This window comes from Plectropomus leopardus, chromosome 7 (genome assembly GCF_008729295.1).
Source record: "Plectropomus leopardus isolate mb chromosome 7, YSFRI_Pleo_2.0, whole genome shotgun sequence".
Taxonomy (NCBI): domain Eukaryota; kingdom Metazoa; phylum Chordata; class Actinopteri; order Perciformes; family Serranidae; genus Plectropomus; species Plectropomus leopardus.
In genome coordinates this window covers 31,997,974-32,025,115 of record NC_056469.1, presented here as the reverse complement: position 1 = coordinate 32,025,115, position 27,142 = coordinate 31,997,974, and the positions used below count along the sequence as shown (strand labels likewise).

Below are 27,142 nucleotides of genomic sequence, written 5' to 3'. Positions count from 1 at the left end.
CCACTGACTTCTCCGGTGCTTACCGCCCGCAGCAGTGCGTGATTGACTGCCAGCAATCTGATCCAGTGAAAGACATTGACAACCAATAGGAAGCGGAGTGCGGCTTGTTTCCATGGGAGGCCCCGGGAGGCGATGCCAAGCCGCTAGAAAGCAACACAGTGAGCGGGTAGAAGCGCAGGCAGCGCAGGGACTGTGGAGATCCTGCAGCCGCTCCGTGGCACTCTGCGCGCGGATGAAAAGCGAGGTGGCTGGGTAAGTGCACGGTGTTATCCACACTTCCCCCGCGCCATAACTTTATTCTAACGTGTAAAAACAATTCTTCGGCGCACCCTGCAGCTTAGCTCGCTCGCCGTTTACGCACGAAATTTACAGATTGTCAACTTAACTTTATAGCATCGCCGGAGGTGTTGTCGGTAATTTCCGTCTTAAAACAGTAGCAAGAGGTTGCTGAACTGAACAGTGCCTTAATGAATGAAACTCCATTCATGTGCTCTTTTCTTATGCTGGCTTTTTTTAAAGGGTGACCGGACAAGAGACTCTCTGGGGACTCTCTGCTCGTCAATTAAAGCCACAGCGGTGCAGAATGGATAGATTTTACGACCAGCAAGTGCCTTACTGTAACTCTAAAGTGAGTTGGGAAAAAAACGCTTGGAAGCAAATCAAATAACAGATGCAGAACTTTCACATCATCTTTAATATCTTTCCTTGTTCTGCTCTTCTCTTTAATACTTTTCTGTTTCTTCTGATCTCATTTCTTGTCTTTCTTCCTGCTGCTGCCAAGACTCATTTCTCCCTCTGGGACCATTTAAGTTTCATCTAATAATCAAAGATAAACAAGGTGCACACTACTATACCCTGTTATTGGTTATGCACCATGTTAAAGCTTGTTAATTATACCTGATGAGTGAAGCACAGGTTAGTTGCATGGCTTAAGAAGTGTGTGAGGCTCATTGTGGATCTGCACGTTTGCTGCAGCTAACAACAAAATGCTCCAATGAGGATAAGAATAATTGATTTGCGCCTTTTCTTTTTTCTTTTTTGCAGAAGCCCCAAGAAAAGACAACGAGCTGCGAAAGGCCAGCAAATGACAGAAAGAGAAAATTCATTAAGTCCGACCTGGCTCTGGACACTGAAGGTAGGCAGAGGGCAGGGGGAGAAGTTAATTTCACGGCTCCTAAACATTTAGCAAAATTCAATTGGTTTGTGGCCACCTGCGCTGCTAACTACAGAGTCTCAATTACAACACAGCGGCCTGTGATGAGTCTCACAAGGCTCCGTCAGTGGTCAGAGACACAAATTGACTTGTTATTAGCTGCACACGTGCCCACTGAGCTCCAATGCGCTCTGATGGCGTATCAGCCCGCCGTAATGAAGTCAGTTGTTTCTGATGCTCCTCCAGGGCTTTGACTGTGTTTTTTAACTGCCTTCAAGCCTTGTTCTCTCGCTTCATTTCCAGAGCTCTTCCAGGACCTCAGTCAGCTGCAGGAGACTTGGCTGGCGGAAGGTGAGTGTTTTAAATCTCAAGCAAGAAAAGGAGGAGAGATGGGTAAAAATGGATAGGTTGTGAGGGGGGGGGGGGGCTGCGCTGGGATACAGGCCGAGCGTCGCAGTCCAATTAAAAGCCTGTGTGGAAGAGGCACCTTGTGTGTCATGCATACATTAGAGACTGTGAGAGAGGGGTCTTGAGGGAGACCGAGGAGGCTCTACCCAGAGAGTGTCATCACAAATTACCAGGAGAAGGCTCTCCGATGCTCACTGTCTCTTCTGCTTTTGGCAGGAGCTAACACGCTGCACGCCAGCCGCCGCCACCACCTCCACCTCCACCAGAGCTCTGCTGTAGCCTACCAGCTCTCTCTCTCTCTCTCTCTCTCTCATCTGCTCTCTCTCTCTCCCCCACCTTTCTCTCTCTCTCTCTCTCTCTCTCTCTCTCTCTCTCTCTCTCTCTCTCTCCTTCCTCTCAGCACACCTCTCTATCTTCTCCAGCTGTACCATCACCTTGTCTTGTTCAATTTCATTTCTTGGTGGCGAAAAAAAAAAAAAGAATGGATCTATAATTTTTCTTTCAACCGCAGACTTTTAAAAAGACCAGAATCTCAAAGCGACGATTGATTTTTAAAAAAAAAAATATTTATCAATTTCTTTGCTTTTTAATTTTTTTTCTCTAATGGCAAGACTTGCTCATTGTGGTCTAACTGAGACGTGATGCTTCAGGATTTAAGTGCGAGTGTCCTCTTTCCATCGTGTCTGCAGCACCGAAGTTTTGGTTAGTGGTGAATATTGTTCATCTTATTTTGACTTTTTTATGTGCATGTGCATGTCCCACTTGGCTTCTTTGCTTGACTTTTGTATTTGCATCTCACTAAGATGCAGCTTGGTTTGAATTATGCATGTCATCTAAAAGTTTTTGTATCAGTAGATTTTAGTTTTATGGTGAAAAATTGCAGCATTATTGGGAGTTGTTTTTACTTGAAATCCAGACAGTGTAAAGTTGTATTTTGGGAAAGCAAATTATTGCTTGAAAAGGGTGAATTCAACTAGTTTTTGCATGTATAAAAGCCTTAAAAATAAAATTGCCAGTATTTTCTCTGCAAATGGACCAAAGTACTGGTGTAAAAATTATGTTTTTGGTGCTTGGTAACAATAGAAGTCATGTTCCTTTCACTACAGCATAGTGGTATATTTATACAGTGTTATAAGATAGAAAAATCTTAACTGTTTTATATGAAAAAAATGTGTTAATTTATGAAGAAGCCATTTTGAAGTTCGTTTGAAAAATCATTTTTAATGTATAAAATTACTGTTAGGGTTATTTTTAGTCCTTTAATTAAAAAGATTAGAGATGAGAAATTATTAGAACATTTCAAAATCTACCTTACAAATGCACATTTGTTAAACATTTTTAATACTATGCTGTTTTATAAAGTAAGGTAATTATTAAAATTTGTTGTTATTTTTTTTAAACTAATAAATTCTGACAGAATTGCAACAATAAAATGGCATCCTCCCACAAAAATATCTTTTTTACCACAGCAGTCAGTGCTCAGGTTGTAAAGCCATAATTCTTGCTGTAAAGTAGGACTCTCAAGTGAACAGTCTAATTGAATCAACTTCAATACTTTTTTTTTTTTACTATAAGGATTGAGTCGTAAAACATCCCCTCGAAAAGTGTCAGGAGAAATTTTAGCTCGCACCCTTCACACAGGTGAATAAGACTCTCAATCATTTATAAGCTCCATCTATTCTTTAACACATTTGAAAATGCTCGCAGTGCAATCCAAAGCTTTTAAAAAATGGAAAGTATGCTTTGAAACAGATATTGGAGTAGTTGAGCCAAATCTGAGCAGCAGATTATGAGGCGGCCGCGGCGCACACCGCAGGGCGTGTAAAAAGAATAAGACACGATTTTAATATTTCAGTATCCAAAGTGAGAAAAGAGACGGCGGCGGCTGATAAGAGGTATTACTGTTAAAGATTACAGTTCTGCCTGTCATGGATCAATGTGATGATGTGCGCGTCCAGATTGTAGATTTAATAAATGACTTCCTGTCCATTAAGATGAAAAGGAATACCTTCCCATTTTCTAAGATTTATTAGTTCAGGTAATTGGAACAAGAGGAGGAATTATGAGAGACAGACTGAATTTCCGACTCAAAGAGCGAGAGGTTGAGCTGACAGGCGTACGCTTGACCCCCACAAACCACTTCTTCCCTCCAACTCCACCTCGATTTTTTTTTTTTTTTTTTTTTACCTTTTCAAGTACTTGTTTTTGCTAGAGAAAAAAAGAGTCATTGTAGAGATTTTTTTAAACTTATTTTTTGCTTTTGTTTATGCAATAATTTCTCTCAGCATAATTTGTCTTTAAAATCAGTGCAGGCAAAATGTTAAATTTGTTTAAAACTCCACCTCACACACAGAGCTGTCGCTGGATTTTGGAAACGCCTCCGATAGTCTCTCCTGCTCAGGCCTCGTGTTTACAACTTCTCCCTTTTCATCCTTACTCCTTTCTCCCTTCTGTCCTTCTTCTTTGTTTTTTTTGTGAATGGCGGCAGATTTCCAGCTCTGCCGTTCTCCCCAGGAGTTTGTTGCAGAGATCAGCTGGCCCATTCACAGACTGAGGCCAGTGACTCATCCATCCTGTACTTCCTTTTTGGACACAGAAACACTGCTGCCTTCTTTCTTTTTTTCTGTTTCTCATCTCTCCTCTCTTTGTCCCTTTTCTAAGTTCGGTTCTGTGAAGTTTGTGTGTGTTGTAACCATGAGAGGAGAGCTGTTTCGAAGTTTTTGTATTTTTCATTCTTGTGTTCTTTTGCTACATATGTATGTTGTGGTTTTGACTGAAGACAAAAGCAAAAAAAATATGATTAGAGTGAAAGAGGTTAGGCTTTTAGAAGGTTTAAATATGACTTAAATTGTCAGGATTTTCCTTTATATCTGTTTTAAGTTGATGTATTACTATTATTGTCCTGTCGCGGCCCTTTAAGAAGGCGTGCAACAAAGTGTAGTAATCCAGCAAACTTGTTTTCCAGATCAGACGTAATTCAACCAGGCTGAAATACAAATTGTGGCTGAAGGAAGTGCATACAATAGAGTGTTGATAGCAGCAGAATCTGGAGTGAAATCATTACACGTCTTTGTTTGCTGCTCTCTGCACCCGCTTGACATTGTTGGAAAATATGGAGCAATTTCTCCTCTTGATCTGTTGATTGTTTACTCTCTTCAATTCACACCTCTGGCGAGAGAAAAAACATCCCCGATCATATCAAGAGTGACAAAAATGGAACATCAGTGATTTTTTTTTTTCCCAAGATCTCTCGACATGTCGAGGCATGTCACTGATCCTGTGATAATGAGGATCCACCTCATTGTGTGTATAAATAGACGTGCTAATGACACATTTAAATCTCCTTTTGCCTTTCGCCACAGAGAGACGAACTTGAGGGACACGTAGAACTGTCACCGAGTGTAAATATGTGTGATATAAATATGTACAGAGCCAGAGCGGAGCAGGCTTCATTATTTTAGCATTAGCCCGAGTGCAGGGGCGTTTGAGGCGCAGGTGAAGCGGTGGAAGGTTTGGAACAGACCTAACTCGGTAGGTACAGGTGGATTCACCAGTAGGGAAGAAGCCAATTAGATACTGTTAACAATGGGTGTTTGGCTGCTGGCAAGGAGTGAGAGCCGAGGCTGCGGAGCAGTCAATGGACAAGGCGACCTCAGGAAGTGGAATTAGGAAGTAGACGGCCTCCTAAAGCAAAATATTAAATCCCTCGCAGGCAGGCTTTTGTTGGAAAACACATTTCATTGCCCAACTTCTTTTGTAAATCAGCGATAATACATTGCTCGTAACATTTCAAGGTTATTTTGTACATTTATTTTTGCCAGAACTGTAATTATGGTGCATTTCCTGGTTGCTCACTTTTTTTTTTCTATTATCGAGCCACAGAAGTCTGATTTTATTTAAACACACCAAAAAAAATCTGATACCAATTAAAATCCAATTTTTAAATTTTTTTTTTAGATATGAGTGTTTGTACTTTGAGACTCAAGAAGGCAGAGTTTTACTAGAAGAAAAATGACACTGAGATTTAGTTTAATGAAATTTAAGGCCAGCATTGATGAGAAAGGTGCTCAGACAAATGGAAATTTGAACAAATACAAGCAATCTTTGTCTGCTGAGGACGATTGTGTGATATGTTTGAAGGCTTCAGGAAGGCTACAAAATGAAATTTGTGGGGAGATTTTTTTTGTAAAGTAAATTATTTTTTTAAAGAGATTATTTGTCCAAAAAAATCTATTCGCCGGTCTAGAAAATAAGACTTGTAGAATTTACTAACAGAAAAAACATACTTGTTAAGACCAAGATTTTAGATGTTATGTATAAGTATATAAAACCTTACTGCAGTTTTTTTTAAACAAACATGGGCACCAAGGTAAAACAAAGTACTCCTTGCCCTGATTTCCTGTAAAACATATTTTCCGCAGCTGTGTTCTTGAACCGACAGCAGAGGCAAACAGTGCTGGGATAAGCCAACCTAATATCCCAAGAGACTGTTTGCCAGAGGAGGGTATTGGGCTGCAGAGAGCTGTGATCAATGCTGCGTTGTCCATCAACATCAGAAACAATCATTCCCTTTCTTCTTCTCTTGCTTGTGTCTTTAGCTCAAGTTCCCGACAATGACGAGCAGTTCGTTCCAGACTTCCAGACTGAAAACTGTGAGTAAGAGATCGCAACGCTTTTCTCTTTGTGTGTGTATGCTTGTGTTTATGTGTATGAACATCTGTGGTGTTTTTTTGTCGTTTTTTTTTTTTTTTTTTCATTCGTCTCAACAATGTGTGTTTGTACTCGGGGAGAGTGCATGTGGCGCTGTGTGTTTTTCCGTGTCTCTCGGTACCCTCACCTTTGCTCGCACAAGTGCTCTCTGGAGAGTTGCAGCAGTCTTGTGGGTCTGCAGACAGGTGCATGGGTGGAGGGGGGGTCTCGCTCTCTCTCTCTCTCTCTCTGTCTCTGTCGTTCTGTCTCTATATCTGTCTCTCTCTTTCCTGTGCTGCTCATGTACCTCTCACCACCACTGAGATATTATTGCACTGTGATTTATTTGCATAAACATCAGAATATTGTGGCAGATTTTTTTCAGGGCGTTGAAGTGATATTTTTAAACTGCAGGTAGGCCAAACTGCTGTCAATTGATGGCTTTTTAAAAAAAAATCTTTTAAAAATTGCTCCTACGTAACCTCTCCGCGAAGTGCTTTTGTGCAAACCATCCAGTGTGGTAAGATTTTCTAAATCTGGCTGTTTAATATTAGTTTTTACTACATTTATCCCTCTCAGCTGAAGCCTTGTTGGCCTTCTGGTATAATTTTATTTCCTGCGCTCTCTATTTTTTCCTGCAAGAGAAACAGTTTCGAAGAGTACTCTTTTAAGAGTTAGAAAAAAATGTCTATCGCTGGACCTGAGCTGGTTTTACACTCACCGTAATAAGGACGAGGTAGTTTCTTCACCTGGTTGTGCACGGTGGCTGCACACGGTGACTGGTAACTTGGCACGGTCCACTTCTGGGGGAAGTAGTGCCAAGGTGGGGACAGAAATGGAGTGAGTGGAGCTCAGTGGGACCCGGAGTGAGCACATGTCTTTCAGATGAGCCAAAACGCCCATGAAACTGTGAGAAAAGACACAAAACAAGTCTTCCTGATGTCCTCTACACCCTTTAACCTGGAAGCAAAGTTGGACAAAATGCACAAGTGTGAGAACAAACAAAATGGTCGCATTTGGTATTTTCATTGGAAATCTAGTAGTTTTGTAGTAGATTGTATGATTATAGGCTACATCTCAGACCTTTTAACCCTTTATGAGCCAGTTCACAGCCTGAGATCCTCCAGCAGGTTCCTGTTGGTTGCCTAGATTAAAAACCACAGGCGGTCTATGTTTTCACTCTCTCTTTTTCCCATCATTTCTCAGGTTGACGAGAACAGTATCATCCTTTTGAACACTTGTGAAAAGTCTTGCTCTTATATGACAAACTTTACAAACGCCCTTAAATGTTTTACGGACAAATTTTGTTTAATATATCAAATGAGTTCAGTTTATTTATTAGTAACAAAAAAAGTTTAGATTCAATAAACTGTATTAAACCTCAGAAGATTGCAAGTTCGTAGTTGTTAAAATTTCCGTTATTCTGATTACTTTTCGGACTTCTCGTCAATGCTGGCTTAAAATTAATTAAACTAAAACTTAACATAATGTTTCTAGTGCAACAATCTCCCTCACTGTTTCTTGTCTCAAAATACAGACACTTATATCTAAAACAGTTCTTAAAATAGGTTGATTTCTTTTGAAAAGAAGTAAAATTCAAATTATTTGCTTTATATTAACAAGATTAGACTTGTGAACTACTAGGAAATGCACTGTAATTACAGATCTTGCTGTATGAATGTGCGAAAATAACATTGAGATGTTATATACATTATGTTGTCCAACAAACGCGTGTGTAAAAGCAACTAATCCACCCTTGTGTCCTTCAAATATTTTACCCCCTGAAATCATTCCCAAACGTTTGAATTGATTTTCTTCAGAACATGCCACAGCAGTAAACTAGAAACTCATCACGTAGGAGTGAATTAGCCGAAAATCAAAGATGGAGGAGCGATGTTGGTTTACAGTAGAGAACCAGAGGTCACCGAGACTGTCCCGTTGTCCTTCAGAGGTAGCCAGGGTGGGTGGCCACGGTGGCAGGAGACTGCTGACCATCTGAATTGTCCTGTTGGCAAACCTGCAGCAGACTGGAGAGGCACTAACAGATGGCGGGAGGGTGAGGGCACCGTGGTTGGGCGCTCGAGCAGGCATCCCAGCCGGCAGCTCTCCCATATGGGTTTCACCGAGCCGAGAGATGGAGGGGCGGACGGTGGGGTTGAGAGACAGAGATGGAAAGAGATGCAGCTAGAAGTTGTAAGACTGAGATGAGAAGGTCAGTGAGGAAGAGTGGAGGTAATTAGACTTAGTAAATGTCATTCCTGTAACAAAGCAGCCTCGATGTGTAGGCTTTGTTAAGGATAATGCTTGCAAAATAGTATATTCTCCTTACTGTCAACAAACCCCACAGAAAAGACCAATCTGTGTATCCAAAGACTGACATCTTATTCCTCTTTGCCTCAGAGCTCCTGTTTAACTGTCAGATAGTTCCCAAAATATACATTGTTCACGTCTCTTTGAGTTATTAGCTGTTTTAGGAAATTGTGTAGCCATATCAAAAATTTAAACAATATATTTTTGAACTGTTTTTAAAGATTTATATTGCATCTTTGAAAAAGTGTTTTTGGGGCTAAATTGTCATTATTTCCTATCTTTTTCATGGGATTCTTTGACAGTAACAAAAATATAGAATAACACCAGCGTTGTCCTGTAAAATAATTCATAATTAGGCCTTTACAGTTTGGGTCAAGTGCTGCTGAGCAAGTTAAAAAATAAAATCCATTACCGTCTAAACTCTTCACTTTAAATTTTTAAATAGCATTAACTTGTCACTTGTAAGTTATATTTAAAAAAAATAACGTTTACTAGTGTTAGCTATAAAAGCTGAACTATGTCCTTGATAGTAGCACAGTTAGCATTAGCCAAAAAGTCGGCTTATTTGTCCAGTTGTGTTGGTAGCCATTTTTTTTGCTAGCTTCTTTGCTGTCTTAGTTAGCTAATTAGTTGCAAACATCAGCAAACGAAACAACTAGTGTGGCAACAAAAGTATGTCTTTTATAGATTTTAGAAGTTTTACCTGTAAATGCAGAGATGTGTTTTTTGACTGTTGCATAGTTAGCATTAGCCAACACAACAATTTGTCTTTAATCTAATTGACAAATAGCCAGTTAGCTATCTGTAATAACTAGTTTGTAAAATAAGCAAAAGAAAAAAAAAAGTTTAGCAACTGAAGTATTTCTTTAAGAAATACAAAGTTAACTGTAAATCCTTTAACACGTCATTGATAGTAGCACAATTAGCATTAGCCAAAAAACATAATTTTCCCATTTATGTTGTTAGCCCTAATTGTTTGCCAACTAGTTTGCTATCTGTGTCAGCTAGTTGGTAGCATAAGTTAAAGAAACAAATAGCAACTTGAGTATTTATCTTATGAATATAAAGTTTACTAGTGTTAACTGTAAATGCTGAAACATGTTATTGATAATAGCATAGCAGCAACCAAAAACTAATCTGCCCAATTGCTCTGGTTTTGCCAGCTAGTGTTAATATTAACAAAAGAAATAATTAGTGTAGCAATAATAGTGTTTATTTATGGTAAGATATATTTAAAATAGAAAATCAATCCATTAAAATATATAAATAAATTGTATTGAATTTGCACGCTAAATTGGTATTCTGTTCAGCTGACTAGAATGAGAATAAAAAATGGAAATAAAAAGAAAGAAAGGAATTTTTGCTGTCAACCTTAGCGTTAAAGATCAGAGAGGCAGCTTTGAAATTCCTTTCCCTGAGTGTTATTTTACATTTTCATGGCCTTAGATTTATCACCTCTCGAGCAGCCATTGCAGTTCCTCTCAATGTCGACTTCGCACTCTCCATCCATGCAGCACAGAAGCAGCATGTGAGCGGCCTCGAAGCAAAAGTGTCCTCGGGCTGAAGGAGGAGAAGGAGAAATTTTCTTTGTCTCCAAACTCCAACACAGATGCTTACCATTAGCATAACTTAGCAGGGAATGAAGGAGTAGAGGAGGTGTAAAATGAGGCCACACGTTACCAGCAGATCTGAGCCTCCGTCATTTAACAGCAAAGGCGAGCACCTACAGTAGGTGAAAATGGAATGGAAGGTTTTTCGCTGTTGCCAAAAGACCTGTATTTTTTTATGAATGGACTGGAGAAATATCTGCCAAACGTAGGCTCCGGTTCTGCCAAAACACACCATTTGTACCTGAGAATACACAACATTTGCGGCCAAGAGTTCTTTGATAACGTACCAAAAGGATTGCCAGAAAAATGGCAGTTAAAATGAGATTATTAAAACAAAGTTATATTGGAAAAAGTAAAGTATTTCCTTACATGTATGATAAAGCCAAAACAAAACAAAGAAATTGTGGGTTTTTTTTAGATTTCTTTTGAATCTGTGCACCAAAGGCCAAAGAAAATTGCAGAATATTGGTGTTAATGACTGAGGAAAAGAAAAAAAAACATTTGCATTCAAAATAGACCCAGTAATTGTTCTAACTGCTTCTACTTTTAAACACTCTACCATCTCGGTTAATCAATATGTAGATAATGAGAGCAATCAAGCAGTGATGGGCATGACATTCTGGACTAAAAAGGAAGTCTCTGTTTTAGTCAGAGGCAATGCCCTTGCTATTGATTTGTGTACCTTGGCACCCCACTGACGAAATCTATTGTGACATTTCCATTTCTAATTTAAGGGCTCTGCGCTGCTGCACACGTGGGGCTGTTGTTAATAGCTGATGTGACACATACAGTTAAACACAGCATTTTCATAGACATATTTAAATTGAGTAATGTTTGTAATGTGCTAAATGAAGAGAATATAGCATGAGGTGCAAACCAGTCATGTCACATTCTGAACTCAGAGAAAGAAAAAAATATGCTTATTGTAGTTGGTAATTAAAGTGACACTGATTATGATCTCGACATTCAAAACTGAGGTTCTGTTTTGACTCCGTAAGCCCTTAACGAGGCTCAGCCATGCCAGCGTCGTCAAAGGTCTCCCCTCAGGAAGTGTCTCTTTGACCTCCAATCGATGACCCGGAAAGGTCAGGCCCCCAGCGAGGGCTGCGAACAACCCCTGAGCTTTGTCATGCCGGGCCCGTGTGGCCCGTCCCCCAGGGGCTCGGCTGTGCGTCAGATGGGGTGTTGGCAGATCGACCCCTGCTCGTACGGCAGCTGTCAGTCAGCCGTGAGAAAACTCCCCAAAACATCCTCCTCTCTCAGCTCCTTGCAGCCGTTCAGACCCTCCAGACTGTGGAAAGAAAAATACTCCCAAACCGCAGATTTGAGTCTTTTGGGTCATCGAATGTCAAAATGTTTGTACTTTACTTGAACCAGGAGTTGATGGATTTCCTTTCTCCATTCATAATTTCAGCTCGCTTTGTTTTTAATGCGGGTAAAAAAAGGCCGTGTCTCAAGTCAAAAATCATTCCCTTCAATGCTGTGGGATGCTGTGGGGACGGCCTCACCGCCGCTTTGTGTGCAGCCGCGGTGAGACGGCGATCGGCGAGGCAACCCGAGCCTGACTTCATTCTGACTGACTGGGTTTTCGTCAGAAGCGCAGCCAATTGGATTAGCGTTGATCATGACTTGAGATGATGGCATGTTAATCAGGACTGATCAGGCACTTAACAGCCTCTCAGATGCAGTGGGGGGCCATAGGTAGAGAGCCCCCCCCCACCCCTCACCCCTCCAGATCAATGAGCACTGTTGTTGTCGTCTGGAACATATTGACAGCCAGCTGAAAGCAGATAAAGCATTTATAGGAGCGTGCCGCACACCCAGATTTATGATTGTCATATTTCACCAACAGAGTCGCTGTCAGGAGAACGGACGGAGAAATGAGATTTGAAGTGAGTTGTTTGTGTAAGTGATGTCAAAGAGATGTCAAATACTGTTGGCGGACGGATGCTTGGAAAAGTCTTTTAACTTCAACTTATCCATCATTTATTCTCTTAATCAGTGACGGCCTGGTGCACATTCACACAGGTACAAATGTCCGTGCAACAGTACGGCGTACGAATAAAGAAGAGGCTGGACTGCTTTGTCCTTTTGTTAAATATTGTAAAATTACCAGTAATGTTGTACAGGGTTAGGAGAAAAATGCATACAGCACAAAATGGCAGTATTCTGCGTGGCAATATTGTATCAATACATGAAAGCCAAGTATCGATATTTGATTGTATATTAAAGTGTGTATATATGAATATATATATATATATATATATATATATATATATATATATATATATATATATATATATATAATTAATCTTGCAAATACTAATAAAACTGTTGGCAGCCTACTAGAATGATTAAATCAGTTGCTTTTTCACTTCACTAGATGCATGTTGCTGCAATAAAAATGATTGAAGTATGCAGGTTTTTTTTTTTTGGTTTTTTTTTAAATGATGATAAATCACAGTATATTGCAAATTATATTATCGCAATACTCATTTAAAATCACATTAATATTGTATCGTGCGGCCTCTGGTGATTCCCACACCTACTGTTGTCACAATACAGGAGTCTGAGGAGTTAAAGGAGTTATATATATACATAGTCAACACAAATTTCTGTACCACAGTAAAAGAGGGCATAAAATTATATATGTTTTTTACTAAAAGATCAAATTTTTAATGGAAATTATAACAGATATTGTTAAAATAATGGGATTTGGGGAAATAAAAACAAAACAATCACAGTTGTTTTGCTACAAGAATCAAAAGCCCAGCTGATTATCAAAAAAATATTTAAAAACTCACATTCTCTTAACTTTAGAGGTTTGGTGGAATTTAAAACACCAACATTAATGTATAAAGTAAAAGATAAGATGCTTCCAGAGTGTATTCAGAGTCAGTATGGAGCTACAAAAACAAAGATGTGTATAAATCAAAGGATTTAATCTGTGCAATAGTTTTGGAAAGAAAATGGAAATGTGTAAAACATTTCAACATACATCTCAAAGTAAGATGATTAAGAAACATAAAACCAAGTTCTGAACGACAGTGTGTGTATATGAGTTTTTTTGTGACTTTGGGATATATATAGAATATATCTGGTTTTTCTTGTGTCTTTTGTTTTCATTGTGTAAATCTAAAGTACAAAACAATTAATGTTAAAAGGGTCCATGCAATAAGCTAAGACAGCCTGCATGTTTTTGGTCAGAAAAACTTTCTTCTCACTACTTCAAAAGTAAATACTTAATATAGTGTGTTTGTTTTGACTAAACTTAATTATATAACAATGTATAACAATGCTATAACATGACAACGACAACTTTTCTCATGTTGTTTATTAGCTGAGAACAGCAGAATGACTGTAGTAAACATTAATAAGAGTGATGTGTATTGGTAAATTGATCATCTTGGCAGCACTAATGCCCAGTAACATTCTCCACTGCAGGTACAGACAGAAAGTGATAAAACTGGTAGCATTTTCTTTCCATAGTGTGTTCATTTGATTGTTTTTGTTCAAATGAATGATTTGTAAGACATGGTGTGACTTCGGACAGAGGCAGTGGCTCAACCTGCCATACTGAGTTGATAGAGTGGATTTTAGTGCAGTGACAGTATAAACCTTCTGCCTTAAACGTATGCAAAAATTATGCTGAGCACTAACAAAAAAATCAGTTGCAGCTGCTCTCAAAACCCACATTCTCTGATACTGAAGAAGTTACTCATTTATAGGGAGGTGGTTCATCGTCATTCAGTATCTAAATTTGTCTTTTTTTTCCTTCTTTCTTCTCTCTCTCTGTCGTAGTGGCTTTCCACGGACTGCAGCTGAAGATCAAGAGGGAGCTGCACAGCCCGTGTTCAGAGCTGAGCTCCAACTGTAGTCAGGAACGGCCCTTCAAACTCCAGTATGGAGAGAAGTGCCCGTACAACGTCAGGTGAGCACTGCACCACGCCAAAATATACTCATCCAAAAGACTTTAAATATCCCTCAGGAAGCCGACACTTTCACCATTTTAAATTGGCAATAAATTGTAAAATGCTGAAAATTAGATCAAAAATAAGATAAATTTGGGTGTTTAAGATTGGACATCTGTCATGTTATTAGCTGATTTTTACACTTTGAGCAAGCGTCAGTTTATTTTAGAGATGTTAAAGGTTGAACTTCAGTTTTTTTCTATTTATTTTCAATTGCTCAGCTCTACATTATATTAGATTTCTTTATTTATCTGAAAACATTTGCAACATTTCAAATGAGATGTTTGCATATTAACTATACATTTGCTTCTTCTGCAGTGCTATTTGAATCCTTGATTATTACATGCTTTGTACCCCACTCTTACTTGCACATTTCCTTCTGGATAAACAGATTTCTGTCTTTTCTTATCTTATCTTACCTTATGAGAAACCGCTGCCATCTATTACTTTATTTCTGAGTAAATTTAAAGCTCCTTGTGAAAAGTACACTCATCTTTTCTTTTCTTTTTTAAAAATTAAATTATCGTAAACTGATTTGTAAAACCTGACGTTCATTCTTTTTGCATGCTTGTCTAATGACCTTGTATGCAGAGACAAACTCTTTCATAAGTGATGAATCATATGTGTGATTCATCACTTATGCTCACCTGGCGACCAAAAATGCAAAGTCCAACATTTGGCAGGGCTTTGCTTTAAATCAAAATCTCCACAGTGTACACCAAGAGGTGACCTTAATATATCCATTGAGACAAGTTAGCTTTCATCTGAGCTTATATTTTATTTTTTTAAATGACACTCGAAGGACGAATGTGTGATACAAAGAATAAAGAACATTTTAACCAGACTCCCCTTAAAAATTTACAAATTTAACACCATAAAGAGTACAACAGCAGTTGTTTACATCAATTTAACTGTGTAGAAATGAGTTTTAATGTGTCTTTTATTTGTCATAGAGCTCTAAAGTATCAGAAAGTACAGTAACATGAAATAAAATAACAGAATAAGATGTAATTTCCTCATATTTTGTAAAATAAGCCCTCTTTATTTATTATATAGTTACCAGAGCATCTTTTTCTTTTCATCTGTAGTATGTAATAAATTCTGCTAACCTAAAGCACATCAACAGAATCTGATGCTAAAGTATATAGAAAAAGCTTTATTCCACCACATGTAAGATTAAACACAAAATATATAACAATTTCTGTAATTCAAAAAACGCTCCATCATCACATCTGCAGAGAGAGTCAAACCACTGGCAGCACCAGAAGCGTATTTGACTCGTGTGTTGTGTTTGCCACAGTGCCTATGAGCAGAAGCAGCCTGCAGGAATGAAGCCCTCCAGCCCAGTGACGCCCCCCTGTAGCACCCCTGTTTCCCCCCTCCATCATGCCTCACCCACGGCAGCCCCAACGCCCAAACCAGACAGGACCTACGCCCACATACCGGCCTCGCAGCCGCTCCCTGACAGCGCCTACACTATGGACCACAGGTACTTGCAGCCCTGCAGCTTTTCACATTTACATCTAGAGCTCCGATCAGATTATTCAAATTATAATAACATGTAGATCAACAAGTGTTATCTAACAGCTATATATATAAATAAAATAATAATAAATAATAACAATAATAATGATAATAATAATACTATAAGAGTCAAACGATAATGATGAAATAAGGCCCAACAAAATTTAAAGTAGAATTAAACAAAACAGAAACAATCTCAAAACAAAAATAATACAAATAATACAATAACAACCCATACCAAAAAGACAATAAAATACAATTTAAATAATATTAACAGTAAACATAGATATAATAGCACTAATAATAAAATTAAATTCAATCAAGTCAGAATAAAATAATTAATTAAATTATATATTAAAAGACAAAATAAAAAGATTAATTAAAATAAACAACACATAAATGGAAGTCTATAAAATGGGCTTAAAAAGGTGATTTAAAATAAATCGCTGACTCTCCCAGCCTCATCTCCATACTGGGAAACAGGTCCCCAAATAGTAATGCCTTTATACAGAACATTTTGGATTTTTTTCTGGTACTGATGAATAATAAATATAAGCTTAAGGTTGTAAAAATGTCCAGTAATTTTGAAAAAAAAAAAAGAAAAAAAAAAAAAAAAAGCCTATATTTGTATATATTTGTATTTTCTGCTTTCCTGCCCTGTTAGAGCTACAGTTACTGACTTTTAGGAAAAAACTTGCTCTCATATTTGCTGAAACTGTCACTATATTACTGAAGGAAGTACATGAGACGCATCTGTCCATCTTCCTCTTACTGCTTCTGATGTGCCACAGCTGAATGAACACAACCAATCATAGCCAAGCAGTCTCCAACTCAGCTGTCAGTCACGTCAATCACAGCTCGTGAACTGCCGACAGACTAGGTAGCGCTGATCAAATATGAATCAGTATCCTGTTACCACGTTGTCTGTGTCTCACCTCTAATGTTTACAGAAACACGGTTTAGTGTACTGTTAAGCTGTAAAATGAGAATGTGTGTGACTCTGCTGCCATATTAGTAACAGTTGAGCCAAAACGAAGCGCCACCAAACAGCAGGGTCAGAAATTTCTCATTTAACAGCTAAACAGTACACTAAAATATGTTTCTGAAAACATTTGAGGAGAGAAATCAGCAATGCAGTAACAGAATCTTGATAATTGATCAGTGCTGCCTCGTTAGACAGTTTACCGCAGTTCACCAGTAGTGATTGACAGCTGCGTTACAGACTCCTCAGCTCTGATTGGTTATTTTAGTTCACATGTGATAAGGCCATTAAAAGCACTGCGAGGAATATCTTTTTTTCATAGGTTATCTGTTTTTAATTTGGTGCTGTGACAAAGTTATTTTTTATAAAAAGTTACCAACGACAGCTTTAATCCTCTTGTCAAACAGATCTTGTGACACCTTTTGGGGTCCTAACCCTAAGGTTGGATACCACTGTCTTCTAGTGTCACTGTACTGCAGCTTTTTTATTTAGATTTTTCAAGACTTGGCAGTAATTTTGATTAATATTTAGCCATTAATTTGACATATTTAAGGTTCTTTGTTCCGCTTTTCCTGCTTACTTTGCTAAAACTGTTACATGCCTAATCTTATTTGAGCATTAAATTCATTTCCGACCTTTGGGAACACCGTATGCATCACAATTACCTTAATAAGCTTTTAGGGGCTTACAGCTAGAACTTAATCAATTAGTCGATTGACAAAAAAATAATCAGCAAGTATTATGATAATCGGTTTATGATAAAAGTCATTATTCAAGCAAAAATGTCACACATTGTCTTTTTGTAGCCTTTTTTAATTGGGGGATTATGTGATAAAGTGAATATTTGGGAGGTTTGTACAAACAGCAAGCAATTTCAAGATGTCAAGGAGTATTTTCTGATATATTATAGATCAAAATATTCATCAGTTAATCAAGAAAATTAGTGTCAGCCCTGCATTCAATGATCTCTCGTGTCTTCCTTCATTCTTCAGCTAGTAAACTGGCCTTTGACCTTTTATATTTTGACTTATTTAAGTCCGATAACTTAAAAAATGTCATGCAATATGTGTCCTGTGCTTCTAACTTGGACTTCTTCATCATCACTCTCTCCTGTAAACTGTAAACAAAATGAAGTTCATGGCTCTTTGTGTGCGGCTGAAAATGAATCCTTTGATTTTGCGTTCCTCCTCAGATTTCGACGTCAGCTCTCAGAGCCGTGCCACTCGTTCCCCTCCCCGCCGACGATGGCTCGGGACGGCCGGCCCATCTACCACAGGCAGATGTCGGAGCCCAACATCCCCTTTCCTCCTCAAGGCTTCAAGCAGGAGTATGCCGACCCCCTGTTCGAGCACCCGGCCATGATGGGGGCGCCACTACCGCACGCGTACCCCACCACCATGATGATCAAACAGGAGCCTCGGGACTTCACCTACGACTCAGGTGAGTTTTTTTTCTTTAAATAGCTTGAACTCGTCTGTGAAAGAGCCACGAAGAGAAAGCAGCCAGAGCGTTACATTACAGGAATGGGAGATGACACGAGGGGAGGGGGCGGCGTTTATTGAGTTTGCCCATTATTAGGGCAGGGGATCTGGTTGGGCCGGGTGTCTGTGCCGGTCGCCATTTCCTGTGGTGCTCTAATAGAAAAGAGGAAGAGGGGGTTGCGGGGGATGGAGGGGTGGGGGGACTGTGCCTGGTCACAATCCAAAATCCGCCCTCCCACGCTTGTCCGCTCCCTTTAGTTAGAGAGTAAAGGGACCTAATCATCAGCCCGCGGCCTCTGCGGAGCCCGAGGCTACATCAGGACATGAATGAACATACGCCGCACTGCCGGCTTCATTCACAAGATGGACAGAGCGGACCCAGGAGAGGCCGAGCTGGAGGAGAGTCAGTGTGACCAGTCAGGGAGAAAAGCAGCCTCCTCCATGGGGATGATGTGCAGAAAAACGCTGTGGGCCTCTTACAGATCTCTTCTACGTGAGACTGCAGCAGTTTCTGTCGGGGAAAAGCTGAGAAACTGTGATTGTTGTTGTTGTTGTTGTTGTTGTTGTTGTCACTTTAAAGTGGAAAGTTTACTTTGTCATCCATGTGATTATTCAGTCTCACAACTTTGGCTTCTTAACTCTTGACAAACTCTCTGTAGCTACCACGTCATAAACAATTACAGGAAGTATTTCAAGATTAGCTCCGCAATTTAGAATCATTTTTTTCTTGAATCAAAATCAGAAAAGGATTTATGGCCAAGTGGTTTTTTATTTCAAGGAATTTGCTTTAGTGTTTTGGTGCAAACATTAAATATACAGTAATAATATGACACTGTTCCCAAGGTTATAGAAAACTTGGTAAAAAGTTTTGGAAAAGTTATGGAATTTTGTTTGTGTGTAATGAAATTATTACAGTAATTTTCTGTGAATAATCTTCAACGTAGCGTAACATGACAGCAGATTTATTTTCTGTAGCTGTCGACGTAACGTAGCTCTAATATCGTCGATGTGTGACGTTTGTTTACAATATGTTTCTTCATTTTCTCCTTCATTCTGTCTCGTCCTTCATATATGTAAGATAGCTGAAATTAAGTTTAAATAGTTTAAATAAATAGGGAAAGATAATATAACTGGTCCTAAAAATGTTTTGAAATTTTGTCCATAAAAACATGTGGCAACCTTGATATTAAGAGGAATATAAATAAGCAAGAACACAAATATAGAATATAAAAAATACAATTAAATTACACCAAATATAAATAAAAAGCACTCTAACATAACAAATGTGTACAATACAGCAGGTTTTAGAATAAGCTGTTTTTTGTGCAGTTTCTATTTTTCTTTTTTTATTTAGCAACTAGCTTATCTAAAATAGAAAAAAATTATCTCAAAGTGATGTCTCCAAATTGTTTGTTTTTGTCCATCTAGCAGTTTACAACTTAACGTTTAATTCGTAATCATATAAAACAGAGAGTGCTTATATTTCAGAGACTTGAACCAGGAAATGTTTCCAACATTTTTGCTTTATAATAACTTAAACCATTAATCAATGATCAAAATATTCATTCACAACCTTTCTGACAAAAGGCTGAGCTGTTATTTGTTTTAAAGCTAAAGTCAGAATGTTAGATGAACATTTCACTGAATTACAATGCAGTGGATTGAAGTTCAATTTTTTCATGTACTGTACTAATGATCGACCAGCAGCACACACTTTAAAGGTCGGCGGACACTACAAAGATTATGTAGTACATATATATAATTATAGTGCCAAATCATTCGTGTGTGCGCTGCTGTGCTGTACTGTATATCGGAGCATCTGAGTGAATTTATTATCAGTCACAGTGGAGCATGTTGACTGTTGCAGGCCTGTTGGGAAGGATGGGAGGGGAGCTGGTAATTTCATTAGCAGCAATTTCCTCCGCAAGCCCATTACTTTGATGAAGTTCAGAGAAATGTTTATGGGACCAAATGAAGGGCCTCAGTCTGTTTATTGAACATTCACTTTGTAACCTGTTCGACTGGTTTTTTGATCGCGAGCCACGGCCGTGATGTCTGTGTTGTGGGAGGTTCTGACATCAACAGTATAAATGGACGAGTCAGTTTGGACAGTAAACTGGTTAATATGGGCTTCTGCACAAAAGGGAAAGTAATTTTTAGAGAATGATGTGTTTGATTGCGTAGTTTTAGATGGAAAATCCTTTAGATAAGTTGATTTTGGGAGCAAAAGAATATAGAATTGTAAGTATTTTTATTTTTGCAAAAGAGAATCCAGGCGAAAGTCACATTGATGAAGGAAATAAACAAAATGTTAATGGACAGTGCGTTGCAGTACAAAAGTTGAAATTAGAAAGGCACCACCAATATTTTGCACATTTGAAACTGTGTCACAGGAAGAGAGAAGACAGGGATTCTTGTATAAATGATTTTAAGAGATAAATGATTATCTCAAGATAAGACAAGATTAAAAAAATGTAATTTGCATTTCATGTTGCTTTATCTTTATTGGTATAAAATATGTTACATCACTTTTCCAACAGAGCCCCGCCCACTTCAAACCAGTGAGAGGAGCTCAAAAAAACAAAGAAACTTTTCCTGTGAAAAAAACTAAACTGTTTTAACTTGAACAGAAATTAGTCTGATCCAATCACTCCGAAAACCCTGATTGAGAACATTTTCTTTCAGAGACTTTAGATGAAAACAGCATTTTGCTAATGTGCTGCAGTGAGACAATATCCAGCGAAAAAGTCTTCACGTCTTTGATGCGAAAAAGTGTGTTAAAGCTTCATGTTGACCCCCGTGCATTATGAAAAAACTTACATCATGTCAGCTTGTGTTTTCACACGAGCGGCGTGTTTTTATTCGGTAGTAAATCTTCCTGTGAGTGGAGACGACGCTGCGAGCGAGTATTAGCAGGGTGATATAGTGAGCTCGCCTGTGGCTGGGAGCCATTGCTGGGGGGCATATTCTTTAATCAGAGCCAGTGGTGCATTGAGTGAACAGGCTTTGACTGCTCTCAGATAACTGAGATAGTGTTCTTAATGCTGCCTTCGGGCCCTTTAACACCCACTCTCCCGTTCTCTCCCGTTCTCTCCCGCCTCCCAGCAGAAGTGCCTAGCTGCCATTCTGTCTACTTACGGCAAGACGGCTACCTGGCTCACACTAACAGGACTGAAGGTACCGGCGATGATAACAGTGGATATTGTGACTTTGGATTCACGTTGAGATTTATATCAAACACTCCTTTTTTCAAATCTTGTGTTCCAGGTTGTATGTTTGACAAAGTGGGGAGGCATTTCTACGATGATACCTGCGTGGTGCCTGAAAAGGTTGAAGGTGAGTCCTCGCCGACTGCATATACTTTAAAACACTGAAAACTGCTCCATGTGTAGCTGTGTTTAAACAGCGTGCAGTAATGGTGCGTGTGTCCTGCAGGTGACATCAAGCAGGAGTCCGGCATGTACCGCGAGGGCCCGTCGTACCAGCGCAGAGGCTCGCTGCAGCTCTGGCAGTTCCTGGTGGCTCTGCTGGACGACCCGTCTAACTCCCACTTCATCGCCTGGACCGGCCGCGGCATGGAGTTCAAACTCATCGAGCCAGAGGAGGTGAGAGAGAAAGATTATTACGGTCATGGAAAACAATGGAATTTCACAATCACAAGTTCACGGCTTGAAAAAATCCTGGAATTAGAAAAAAAGTTCAAAGTTTTAGAAAAGTCATGCAATTTTGTTCTGGAAACATCTGGAAATGAAGTAATCTTCTGCAGATAGTCCTCCACACAGTGTAACGTAACAGCACATTAATTTTCTGTAGCTGCTGAGGTAATGTAGCACTAATATGCACCAATTTCTTGAAACATTTTTTTTTACCATCACATGCCCTTCCTCATTAGGTGGGTTTCCATAACAGATTTGTGCAAAGCTTAAGCGAAATATTTGAAATGTCGATAAATCACAGTTGCGAGATGACTGTGTTTCCACTGAGTGATGTGATGTGACTTCTCCTCCTGTGATAACATTCCAAGAAGCATGGCGGTGAATGTTTAAAACATTATCACTAACGTTATATGTATTGCAGCCAGCACACTTGTCGTCATTATTTCCAATCGAAGGTAACGTAGGCGTGTTTAGCGAGCAATAGCGAAAATGCGAGCCCCTTTTGTGCAGGAGCGGCCACGTATGGGGGATTTCTTTGAGGTCATCGTCCACATTTTTGTGATGCAATAACTCCTCTTGTAGCTCCTGCTGCATCATGAGGGAGCCAGGTCCTACTGACAAGCACATAGCCATGGCATCATGTGACCTAGAAAAGCCAAAAAAAAGGGTTTCCATTGCAGTTTTGCGAAATACCGCTTTTTCACCTGAAATACCACCTCACACACGGGTGTAAAAACTTTTTTGCAATAAGTTTTGTCGAAATTGACGGGTTTCTATAGCCGTATTTTATATTCGCAATTTCAATTTTGTAATTATTAAAAGAATCATTTTAGGTTTTCAGCTGCTGGTCTGATTAAAAAAAACAATTTGAAGGTGTCATCTTGACATCTGAGATGTCATGATGGCCATTTTTCTGACATTTTATAAACTAAAATATTAGTCAGTTAAATGTTAAAAAATGAGCAGAATAACTGATAATGAAAATAATAGTCCAGTGTGTTAAATTCATGTGGATCTTCAGTATGTCACAGCGAAATTTGCCAGCATGTGAGCAAAGAGAAAAACAGGTTGCATCAGAATTATGTCAGAGGTCAACATTTGAAGTGGAATGAATGATGTACTCTTTAAGTGGTAAAGTCAGGCCTGATTCTGCCTTAATAGTGTTTTTTTATTTTTCTTGAACTGAACCACATCGCCCCTGCTGACCCTAAAGGCCAGCGCCTGCTGAATATTTCACAGGACGTAATCCTAAAAATATAACCCATGTTGACGGTTGGGCCCTTTGAAATGGAAACAGAAGCTGCGTCTGTGTGCGCCCACATCACACACAGTGGGGCTCAGTCACTGTCGGGAGGATGGAGGGTTGGAGGCGGGGGCTGGGGGGTGTAGAGCGGAGGAGATAGAGGGGTACCTGGCAGCGGTCCACGCAGCCCGACGGCGTGTAGAGACACGGGCCAGCTGCAGTTAACAGGAGGGTTCATTCATGCCATCAGGTGACCAAACGCACTCGATTTGGGACGCCGCGGATGAACGTTAGCTAGCTGCTTCTGCCTTTTCACGATGAGAAAAGGCAGCACTGATTATTTTTAGGGGAACATGTTGCAGAAAAACAGTCAGATGAACAAACGGAGAGAGTGAGGAGAGGGAAATCTGCGGAGGAGAGCGCTGTGGGTTTGGACCGCGCGGCCGGGTGGTGGGTGGTCTGGTAGACAGGTGCTGTAACATCTGCTGCCTCCTCCGCTGGGTGTGTGACAAGCTCCTAATGAACACATCCCTGGTCAGGTCTGCTCAGGCTGGACGCACTCTAATTACTGTTATTAGGAAAATATGGATTAATAAGTTTGTTTAACATTTCAGCCGCCGCAGCCGTTGTCAGGAAATCAGGCCACGCATGTTTGTGTTTGATGCGTCTGCATTTTGGCTTCCTGCTTCTCTGCTTGTGTTTACCGACTCGTCTTTGTGTTGTGTGTGTGTGTGTGTGTGTGTGTGTGTGTGTACCAAGGTGGCACGTCGGTGGGGGATACAGAAGAATCGACCGGCGATGAATTACGACAAGCTCAGCCGATCGTTGCGCTACTACTACGAGAAGGGAATCATGCAAAAGGTAAAACAAAGGCAGTTTAACAGAGAATATGAACCAGAAATAAAAAGTACAGAACAACACTAATCTTTTGAAAGTTGGACTGACATCAGTTTTTTTATGCTACATCCAGATACCTTTAACAGGTATTTAAACTTTTAAACCCTGTGTAAACTGGTTTGATCTCTTTCAAAAACATGAAAAAAAGGCAATAAGCGACATGGCAAGAAATGCTCTGTAAGCGGCAGAACTTAATAGATGCAGAAATTAAAAAAAAAAAAAAAAAAAACCTTTTAAACGAATATTTATAATTATTAGAATTATTAAAATTATTTTACAGATTTTTTTTTTTTTTGAAAAGTAATTTCCTAATTTTTTTATCTTTTACTTTCCCTTTTTTTTGCTGACGTACTTTATTTATTTAGTTGTTTTTTTTTTTTTTTTTTACCAATTTTTGGATCTTTTCCTTTTAAGTTGCTCATTGCTTTCCTCCCATGTCTCTCAAAGAAATCAAGCCAATTTGCTCAGGTTTCAAAGGGTCAAAAGAGATTCAAATCTCTGTTCAGCTTTGCTCAAATCATGAAAGCTCGACATTTTCACATGAAAAGTTTGCAGCTCATTTACACATTAAGAGCCTGATTGATTCCACCTGTGTTAAAGGAGGAGCATGTGATACTCACCTCCCCATGGGAGCTTATATAAGGAGGTGGAGCGTCTGAAAAGTGCTAAACCTCATGTAGATCAGATGCTGAAACCTTGTTCCTGCTCACTTTGTTTTAAAAAGTCTTGCTTTAGCCCCTTTGTTTTGGACATTCATGATAATTTTAGTTGTTTCTTTGTCCTTGTTAGAGCACAAGAAATCAACAAACGTCAATCAAACTGCTACTTTAAAATGTCACTGCGACTTAAACTGAACAAAGAGACAACAAAATGTTTCCCAGATCCTCAGTAGTTATTTTTTTGTTTTGTGAGGTGTTTCTCCACAGAGCTGCTTCACCACAGTCCACCATCAGTCTTGATTTTCTCCAGCTGTGAGCAGCTCCCGTGTTTCCTTTGTGACATGTATTGTCGGTTGGATAAAAGACTAACTAAAAAATTAAGGATTTTCTAATCCCCTTTTAGTTTCTTTTCCTGTGTGAATACACATCAGACTAAATTAAGGTTCAGTCAGTTTAACATCAAATGAGATCTTGACTATTTTCTCAGACTTCCTAAAATCAGCTCCTGAGAAACAGCCTTCCTCTTGTCTCAGCCTGATCCCACTTCAAGATCTTAAAATGCTCCTGCGTGTGGAGTTAAAGAGTTAAACTTTGTATTCAGATAAACTAAATCAAACTTCTTGAAACAAGGCACTCTAAAAACATAAATAAATTAAAAAAAATCAGCCCTCTGAGGTTATATGTGGCTCTACAGCCGGGCTCAGACTACAGGGGTTTTGGGATAATATATCTGGTGATGTTACAGCTTTACAGACTTGTTTATACTTCCTTTATGTACAAAAATATATACGCCAAATGTTGCAATCATCAGTGTCCTTAAACTTTCACGTGTCCTTTATGTTTGCATGAATACAGCCGATAGATGGCACGAGAAGGAAGAGTCGAAAGTTTCACGCATCAAACGAGGGGCGCGTAGAGGAGGTCGTAATAATGTACAGAGAGAGTGCGAGACGGCGAAGGTCTGTGAGGCCAATGAAGAAAACGCGACATGTGGAAGGAGAACTTTTTTCACTATATTAATTATTTGTTCTGTTTCCCCTTTTTTGAAAATGTTTTCGTCCTCTCCTACAGTCGTATCTCACTTGAACTACACTCACTGAACCCACAGTCTCTGGTGGTTCTGCTCTGCTTTGCTCATATTCATAAAATTTCAGAAAACGTGCACAAATACTGACGACATTAACACAAAGTCCAGACAGAAGGCCCCTTCTGTGTCCAAATATGTACGACATGAGCTGATCAGCTGCTGCAGAAGCGAGTGAAAGCAAACTTTTAGACCTAGTGCAATGAATAATTAAGTTTCACTTTCACTGTAACTGAAGTTCTGCTGCTCCATCTGTGCCCAGAGTACACTCTCTGCTCCTAGTGTGTGGTACAATGAACAACGAACAGTATACAGCTTATATTTACACTCCTCCTTCTGATGTCCCAGATATATCCAAACGTATAGTCAGTACATGGCAGGCTGCAACAAAGAAATAAACGCTTGGTTTTAAATTACCTGAATGAGGCGTTTAGGAAACATTCATGCAACCAAAAGTCCAACACACTTGCAGCACTGCCACCGACCTTTTTCCCCAAATGTTTTTTACTATCTTCTCTTTAATGTTAAGAGATGGAAGAGATTTGAGTTGACGTGTTTTGAAAAATGAGGTTGCAAAAAACTTGGGGAATTTGTCAACCTGCATTGACAAATGGATACTCAAACTTTCTTTACCAAATTTAATGATTTAAAAAGTTTTTCCTGTAAACAGAGTATTTTTTGTAAATACTTAATCTCTGTGTGAGCGTTCTCAAAGTTAGCAAGGTCCGAACCTGATTTATTTCCCACCTCGTCCTCTCCGTCTCCGTCCAGGTGGCTGGCGAGAGATACGTCTACAAGTTCGTGTGCGACCCCGAGGCCTTGTTCTCCATGGCGTTTCCCGACAATCAGCGGCCGGTGCTGAAGACAGACATGGAGCGGCAGATCAACGAAGAGGACACGGTGCCACTGTCGCACTTTGACGAAAACATGGCCTACGTACAGGAGGGGCCCTACTGCCCGCCGCACCCCTACAGCGAGGGCTACGTTTATTAACGTCAGCCACACACACACACACACCACACACACACACACACACACACACACACACACACACACACACACACACGCCTCCACTCTCCCCTCCCCCGCCTCCTCCGTCCATACACCTGAGACTGTCATGTCCTCTAATTCACAGTCGCTCCGGGAATAAGACTGAGCACACACATGCAGCGGAGCTTCCCTTCTCTCTCTCTCACGTAAAAACACACACACACACACACACACACACACACACACACATCCTCTTTTTCTGTTTTTTTCTAAAGCCGCACAGCAGGATGGAGAGTGCACTTTATGGACAGGAAGCGCGGCGTTAACCTGCCAGGGGCCGGCTATGTGGTTGTTTATGTTTGTACATTAATGTTGGAATCATTCTGATTTTATTCTTATGATTTTGAGCGTGTGGCGCCCTGCTGAGACAGGACTCAACGGCCACCTCGTGGTCGCACAGCGACCGAATCTTCTGGCGAGAGAAA

At 39.6% G+C, this 27,142-nt stretch overlaps 1 protein-coding gene across 1 annotated transcript; it reads left to right on the top strand.

Annotated features, from left to right (window-relative positions):
* Window positions 1–176: 176 nt before the first annotated feature.
* etv1 (ETS variant transcription factor 1) lies at window positions 177–27,142 on the top strand. The gene is made up of 14 exons (XM_042490205.1): window positions 177–252; window positions 520–628; window positions 1,045–1,135; window positions 1,457–1,504; window positions 6,160–6,213; window positions 13,972–14,101; window positions 15,442–15,630; window positions 17,840–18,087; window positions 21,234–21,305; window positions 21,396–21,464; window positions 21,564–21,733; window positions 23,787–23,888; window positions 26,439–26,684; window positions 26,724–27,142. The coding sequence occupies exons 1-13, from the start codon at window positions 233–235 to the stop codon at window positions 26,658–26,660; spliced, it is 1,524 nt and encodes a 507-aa protein (XP_042346139.1). The 5' UTR covers window positions 177–232; the 3' UTR covers window positions 26,661–26,684; window positions 26,724–27,142.

What these genes read in the sequence shown, in the direction of transcription:
- etv1 (XM_042490205.1), top strand. Translation starts at nt 233, where the DNA reads ATGAAAAGCGAGGTGGCTGG. An exon ending in GGTGCCTGAAAAGGTTGAAG is followed by an intron (nt 21,465 to 21,563) that starts GTGAGTCCTCGC and finishes TGTGTCCTGCAG; the next exon opens with GTGACATCAAGCAGGAGTCC. An exon ending in AGAAGGGAATCATGCAAAAG is followed by an intron (nt 23,889 to 26,438) that starts GTAAAACAAAGG and finishes GTCTCCGTCCAG; the next exon opens with GTGGCTGGCGAGAGATACGT.